The sequence below is a fragment of the Ascaphus truei genome, chromosome 5, assembly GCF_040206685.1.
Source record: "Ascaphus truei isolate aAscTru1 chromosome 5, aAscTru1.hap1, whole genome shotgun sequence".
NCBI lineage: Eukaryota > Metazoa > Chordata > Amphibia > Anura > Ascaphidae > Ascaphus > Ascaphus truei.
The window spans coordinates 131,794,502-131,802,484 of NC_134487.1; the positions used below are offsets into that span (position 1 = coordinate 131,794,502).

Below are 7,983 nucleotides of genomic sequence, written 5' to 3' on the forward strand. Positions count from 1 at the left end.
CACGTGAGCGGTTCGCCTTCATTGGCTGAACTGCTCGCGTGACGCGGCCGTTGCGCTGCAAAAACAAGTTGAATTGTATTTTGAAAAATGGCGCTTGGTCGCGTGCTTTATGGCGATGTCGCTTGGCCACTAAATCGCGGCCTAAAGCCTCCCTTTTTAAAACATGTCTGCAAACTGTAACATTTGTTTTGTGTTGCTGTCGGACACTAGTACAGAATGAGACCCTGCTATATTCCATGATTTAACGCTTGAGATAAATAAAACGCTTCTCTTAATAATTTGCGGCCTTCACTGTGCAGACGAGACAACATTGTGCTTGCGTTTATTTTACAAACATATCAATGTTTTTGTTTCCCGAAATAACCTTTATTAGAATTCAAAATATCTGGATCTCACTACCCCCAGCATAACAACAAGGGGAGCTCAACTCCAGTCCTCAAGCCCCCCCCCCCAAGTGAAGACTGAACCTCTGCTTCAGCCACTTGTGCTGAAGCAGGGACTGATTGAGCCACCTGTGCTGAAGCAGGGACTGATTGAGCCACTTGTGCTGAAGCAGGGACTGATTGAGCCACTTGTGCTGAAGCAGGGACTGATTGAGCCACTTGTGCTGAAGCAGGGACTGATTGAGCCACCTGTGCGAAAGCTGCGACTGATTCAGCCACCTGTGACAACATTTATTAGGATTTAAAATATCTGGATCTCACTACCCCCAGCATAACAACAAGGGGAGCCCAACTCCAGTCCTCAAGCCCCCCCGCCACCCCCAGTTGAAGACTGAACCTCTACTTGATCCACTTGTGCTGAAGCAGGGACTGAGTGATTGAGCCACCTGTGCTGAAGCTGGGACTGATTGAGCCACCTGTGCTGAAGCTGGGACTGATTCAGCCACCAGTGATGAAGCTGGGACTAGTTGAGCCACCTGTGCTGAAGCTGGGACTAGTTGAGCCACCTGTGCTGAAGCTGGGACTGATTGAGCCACCTGTGCTGAAGCTGGGATATCCTGACACTGACCATACACATGCAGACGGGATTTTAAATCCAGTACTGTATGCAAATAGTCCTTTCTGTTTACTTGCAAAAAGACTTTGAATTAGGGGAGGGGGGGGGGGGTGATAAGCATCGACCTTGTCTGCTGCACCCCAGTAATAAGGACCCAATTTGTGGGTGTGCACTTCGTGTTAGAGTGCCAATTATCAAACCGGCGCGAAGAGCAGAACAATGAAGCCCACCATAAAATGTGCATAATAATGTGTACATGCAACGCCAGGCTAAAAGTCTCAACGTTAGTATTGTAATATTATTATTAATTATTATTATTAAACCAGAATATTTTTTTTTGTGTCCACCTTTTTCCCCCCCTTTCCATGTATAGGAAGCAGGGGGTCTCCGGAGCGGACCCACGTTCATTTCAGCTCCAGGGACCCCCCCGGTTCCCCAGATAATTACAGGGGATGGTGCCCCCAGAACTGTCACCTCCAGGGGAAATAAAATAAGGGGTTTAAATCTCCAGAGTCATACAGGCCAATAGGATGTTGCGGCTCCTGTTGGCCCACGTGACGTGTGTACCAGTGGGACCTTCCGTGGTAACTATATTGGGAAGCAGGGGGTCCCCAGAACTGAAATGAACACGGTTCAGCTCCGAAGCTCTCAGCTTCCTGTACATATCAGAAAGAAAGAAAAAGGAAGGGGGGAGATTGGGGTTGCCAGGTGTCCAGTATTGAACCAGACTGTCCTGTCACTGTCCAGTACAAAATTAGAGGTAATACTGGATATGTTTGTGTATACCAGTATTACCTCTCTGGACATAGTAACCTGACCGGCTTGGGGGGGGGGGGGTGGGGGGGGAGGGGGGCTGTGGGATTTCCTTGAGTGGGGAGAGCAGGGCTGTTGCTAGGGGGCATGGCAGCTTCCTCCATCCTAATTGGCTGCTGCTGGGTAATGTAGCCAATCAGTTGGAGGTGTCAGAAGCCTGGGGGTGGGGCCAAGGAGAGGAGGAAACAGCAGAGAGACGTGAGAGGGGTGCGTGCGTGTGCGTCTCTCGAGCGTGTCGCAACTTTCACTATTGTGCCCAGTATTTTTAGAGAAGCCACCCAGCATCCCGGGAGATCCAGAGGGAACTGCTGCTTTAAATTATTATGATGAAGATATTATTAATTTTAATGTATGAAGTATATCTACCATTAATCATATCCTCTGGGGGCTGCACGATTGTTTTTTGTTCCTCTGTATTAAAGCACAGTGCCACTACATTTTTTTCCCCACTACGCAACAAGTCCTGACCACTTAAGAAATAAGAGGGCACTTGACTTACAGGATTCCTGAAAGGCAGATCTCCACTGTGCTTTCACCTGCTAATTCTTTACATGATGTAAAGCACCTTTTTAACACCAAAGAAGTATGTATCACTAACACTATGCAATACCAATATACCTCACTGATAAAGATCACAACTCAAAGCATTGATGTCACTCAAACAGTGATGGCACATACCTTTTTTTGCTAATGTGACCATTTCACAGTTCCGTGTGTTTTTTTTAGCGTGATATTTATCTTGTATTTTTATGATGTTGCAATACAGAGATACAGTACCATCTTCCATATTCATCGACTTTTGACTGAGATTCAGAAGGCTGCCTTTTTGCCCATAGAAGTCAACTGGATTAATGATGGTTGAAACAAAAAACTGGATGTTGTATATTATTAAGAGTACTTCAATGTTATGTGTTTTTTTACCTGTTACGTGGGACTGCCAGTTTAACCCATTTGATTGACCCATGACATACCATGCGTGTCATGACGGCTGGCACTCTAGGGGCTGTATGACGGATGGGGTACGTCATGCATAAAACGCTCGTTTTGTTGGGGTAGATCAGAACGTAATTGGGACAGAAGTAGAGTATCCTCCATTTAAAATCCTGGGGGCCCTGCCAGTCACCAAGTGATCAATACACCAAGCAACTCAGGTGTCACCTGTCACTCAAAGGGTTAAGATGGCCCAGTGAGGGTTATTCAGAGAAAGGGAGATACTATAGATCAGGGTTGCTAAACTGGCGGCCCATGGGTGAAATCCATCCCGTAAAGTGCCTTGGTGTAGCCCTTGGACTTCCTGCTAATTTCATAACAGTTGCTTAAGCAGCTACTCTACGAGGAGTTTTCCACATTTGAAATGCACTTATAACTTCAGGTAATGGAAATATATATTGGATAGATGTTATAAATGCTTGCAAACTATTGAAATAAAGTACGTTTTTTAAATGCATTACGCATTTAATTACAATAAACTCGTGCCCCTTCAACTCCTAATTTGACTTTTTTTCCCATGAGTTGAAGAGCCCTGCTGTAGGAGTTTCAGTTGTGGCAGAGTTGGCAATTCTGCCTGATCTCCGAGAATAGTCATAACAGCATCCAGCATGTAACCTGCATCACCGGCTTCACTAACCCTTACTCCTGGCATGCAGTGGAATGAACACCGAGGACAATGATAACTATGTAATGATGTTAACGTTCAGTGCCAGGAGGAATTAATTACCCTGTGAGTGTCAAATGGGCCTGCAAAGCTTTACTAAAACAATGCATTGAAGGCCCCTCTGGCATTCAATGGGTTAAGCAATAACCCCCTGAACTTGGTGAATTATTTATGGCACTATAAAGTTTCAGTAACTGTATTAGCCTTTGGGAAGTGTACATGTTATAGTTAGTTGGGATACCCTTTACGCTTGGCCTGCTGGGAGTTGTAGCGATGACATGGTGACGTCCCACACATGATGACGCGGTTAGATCTCATACTCGGCTAAGCCGCAATATCTGCTGGAAACATGAACAAAAAACTTGCGACGTCCAAAAGCGGTCAAAGTTGATTTAGAATTATTTTTTTTTTAATGCAATGTTCCTGTACTTGACGTATAACTATTGTACATTTATTTAACATTGTGGAAAAGTTATTGTTCCCCTATTTTTGAAAGATTTGTACAGTATCCATGCTAAGAGAGGGAGACGGACGTCCTAAAATATATAATTTTTTCCTTTAAATAGAAAGTGAAACTATCAGCTTATCTGTAAAAAAAAAAAAAGTGGTAGTACTGAGGTTGTAAATAAAATAAAAAAGTAACGGTACTCTTTGCCACCGAGTATAACACACTTAGACAACCAACGTCCAAAGCAGGTCCCAAAGGCCACCAGTGTGACATCACTAAGGCGCCCTAATGAATGGACCAACATATATATTCAGTGATGTCACTTACTGAGATTTCCAAAGCTCACAGGTGTGTCACTGTCACAGGATGGTCACCTGCATACCTCACCTGCCAGGGGGGCAGTAATGCTGTGTACAGACTAGAGGACTAGACCCCCAAGTTAAGGAAGTCCCTTTACTGTCACGGACACTGCAGCAGCACATTGCTATTCCAACGCATTGCTGGTCTCTCTGGCAATTGCGAGGTTAAAAAGGATGCAACAGAGGACACCCTGCCTAAAATCCCTCACTAGGGAGGGCTGCCCCATTGTCCTCCTGCCTTTATGTGAAGTACCACTACCCCCCACCTTCCCATGGCACTGTCAGGGAGATGCTTCAGCTGCCCCTCACTCTGCCCCTGTGACCCCCGTTGGCCCGGGAGCCGGTCCGTGGCTGCTGCTGGTGGTGGGGGTCCCTGTGGCTGCTGCTGGTGGTGGTGGTGGGGGTCCCTGTGGCTGCTGGTGGTGGTGGTGGGGGTCCCTGTGGCTGCTGGTGGTGGTGGTGGGGGTCCCTGTGGCTGCTGCTGGTGGTGGTGGTGGGGGTCCCTGTGGCTGCTGCTGGTGGTGGGGGTCCCTGTGGCTGCTGCTGGTGGTGGTGGTGGGGGGGGGGGTCCCTGTGGCTGCTGCTGGTGGTGGTGGTGGGGGTCCCTGTGGCTGCTGCTGGTGGTGGGGGTCCCTGTGGCTGCTGCTGCTGGTGGTGGTGGTGGTCCCTGTGGCTGCTGCTGGTGGTGGTGGGGGGGGTCCCTGTGGCTGCTGCTGGTGGTGGGGGTCCCTGTGGCTGCTGCTGCTGGTGGTGGGGGTCCCTGTGGCTGCTGCTGGTGGTGGTGGTCCCTGTGGCTGCTGGTGGTGGTGGTGGGGGTCCCTGTGGCTGCTGCTGGTGGTGGGGGTCCCTGTGGCTGCTGCTGGTGGTGGGGGTCCTTGTGGCTGCTGCTGGTGGTGGGGGTCCCTGTGGCTGCTGCTGGTGGTGGGGGTCCCTGTGGCTGCTGCTGGTGGTGGGGGTCTCACCTCCCCGTGTCCCACCTCCCCGTGTCCCACCTCCCTGTGTCCCTCTCAGGAATGCGCCCGCTCTCTAATCTCCCCCCGTGTTAGGAGCTGGGAATGTCTGAGCTGCTGCAGCCCAGGTCCCTCCCAAAAAACCCCATGATTCATTTCCCTGTATCCCCCGGCCCAGGCGCGGGTGTCATCTTACACTCCTTATATAGCCTGGGAGCCGGGGAGAGCTGGCAGGACTCGCAGCCCTGTCCTCCTTCCGCCTGCTGCCGCCTGCCCGGGGTGAGACTAGTGTGGGGGGAGACGCCGGGGTGAGACTAGTGTGTGGGGGGAGACGCCGGGGTGAGACTAGTGTGGGGGGAGACGCCGGGGTGAGACTAGTGTGGGGGGAGACGCCAGGGTGAGACTAGTGTGGGGGGAGACGCCAGGGTGAGACTAGTGTGGGGGAGAGTGTAGGGGAGACGCCGGGGTGAGAGTTTGGGGGAGAGTGTAGGGGAGACGCTGGGATGAGAGTGGGGGAGAGTGTAGGGGAGACGCTGGGGTGAGAGTTTGGGGGGGGACGCTGGGGTGAGAGTGTAGGGGAGACGCTGGGATGAGAGTTTGGGGGGGGGGGACGCTGGGGTGAGTGTGGGGGAGAGTGTAGGGGAGACGCTGGGATGAGAGTTTGGGGGGGGACGCTGGGGTGAGTGTAGGGGAGACGCTGGGGTGAGAGTTTGGGGGGGGGACGCTGGGGTGAGTGTAGGGGAGACGCTGGGATGAGAGTTTGGGGGGGGGGACGCTGGGGTGAGAGTTTGGGGTGGGAGACGCTGGGATGAGAGTTTGGGGGGGGGGACGCTGGGGTGAGTGTGGGGGAGAGTGTAGGGGAGACGCTGGGGTGCATGGAAGATCCCATACGCTGCTAGTGGGTGACCTTGAGCCCCTCTCTCTGTGGCTGGTGGAAAGCAAGGGGATGATTTATTAGGACCGCTTAGCAGCTTTCTCACCGTCCCAGTAACGTATTGGATGGGAGTTGGGGATTAGCATGCAGTCTTGGGGCTTGCATATGTGTAACATCTATAGACTATCTCTCTTGGTGTGCTACCCTGTCTGTGCTGCAAGGGCTTGTTACAAGCAGTGATGTAAATGGGGGCACACAGGGACTGTAGGGAAAGGTTGGGGGGGGGGGGGGGGTAAGAGCATGTGTTCATTTCTATAAGGGAGAGGAGTCTACTTTCCCACATTCACATGACACTTTTCTTGTCTCCAGAGTGACATGGAGGATTACAAGGTGACTCTGGATGGACCGGCCCCTTGGGGTTTCCGGCTGCAAGGAGGCAAGGATTTTAACATGCCCCTGTCCATCTCCCGGGTGAGTGACTGGCTGCAGCTTTTCTGCTCTTGTGGTTGGGGCAATTGAAGCGTTGCTGTGGTGACCGGTGCATGCCATTGCTATGTAACTCTGTGTATGCCTGCTTCTCTTATCATGCAGATAATGGGAGACATGGGGGTTAACCCCTTGCATGATGGAGAGGCCTGCTACACAGACAGAGCAATAATTGTATGGGAAATGTGCTGGTGGAGAGGCCATCAATGTGGTGCTGGTCCCTTTGGCAGCGAAGGGGTCAACATTACTGCAGCTAGCGATTGGTCTGCACATCTGTTAAAGGGGTTATGTGTTTCTCGCTAACAGAAGCACCGGTTGAAAAAATAATAATAAGTAGTTGTGCGGTGTCATTATTCCAAGAGAGAGGAATTCTGTCAAACAAAAGGTTCAGATTTCTGTTGACACAATTTCGGCAAAGTCTGGCTCCTATCTGTGCTAAAAGAACCGGAGAATGCAGTGACGGAGACTTCATTGGCGACTGCCATCTAAAGGGTTAAGGCACATGTATTATTTTTATTACAGAACACGAGATTAAAGTGAAGGGGGTAGGTTTTGAAATGTAAGAGCAATGGTTACACTGGGACTTGTAACATCATGTTTCAATCACTGGGTACCTCCTGTTAGCAGTCCCCTTGAATGCTGACTTGTCCGGGGAAAGGGATCCCATATCCTGCAGCTCAGTGACTGAGGCGTGTAATACACTGTGTGCACCTCTGGGCTGATGGGGGGGGGGGGGGTGTCAGTGTTAGCGGTAATGGGGGGGGGGGCTGTGTGCACACATTGGGTTTTGATATGAGGTAATGGGGGGGGGGGGGGCTGTGCAGTGGAGTTTCTGATACTCACTTCACACCCTCCTCTCTGGGTGGGGCAGCTTTTGTTCCTAACTGTGTTGATTTTGCTTCTGTGCCACATTCAGACAATCATTTCCCTTCACGCAAAGCGTTGTGTACTGCCCTAGTGTGTTTGTTTCAGGGGGAGGCTAGTCTGCCCAAACAAGATAGCTGTGCTTCAGGTTGTTATGGGGGGAGAGGGGGGTGAGAAGTGAATGAAGAGTCTTATTCCTTAGGAATACCTCACGCTCCAGGACGCTGGGATAGATCAAGTCTTTTATTTCTCTATTTGCTTATGACTTTTGCAGAGCATTCTGGGATATGTAGCCATTTTTCTTTCCTTTCGATAAGGGAAGACTAAAACCAGATCTTGCCTACGCTGCAAATTCCCTGAAGCTATTCTGAGGGCTTATAAAACATTTAACCCGAAGGCCAGTCAATCTGCCACTATTTGTGTTGTCTTGCACATTCGCAGCGCGTGGAGTCTCCAAATTATTAGAATTTGCAGTGTTGAAATGACTCCAAATAAACAATTATTTTTTATCCTTCAACCTCTAAATACTACCGGTT

The 7,983-nt window shown here is 50.2% G+C and overlaps 1 protein-coding gene across 1 annotated transcript in view; it reads left to right on the forward strand.

Annotated features, from left to right (window-relative positions):
• Positions 1–5,376: 5,376 nt before the first annotated feature.
• PDLIM7 (PDZ and LIM domain 7) overlaps positions 5,377–7,983 on the forward strand; it is a 43,656-nt gene continuing 41,049 nt past the window's right edge. The window contains exons 1-2 of the mRNA XM_075599104.1: positions 5,377–5,502; positions 6,467–6,568. Of these exons, the coding sequence (XP_075455219.1) occupies positions 6,473–6,568 (96 nt within the window). The 5' untranslated portion in view covers positions 5,377–5,502; positions 6,467–6,472. The remainder of the gene's footprint in view (positions 5,503–6,466; positions 6,569–7,983) is intronic.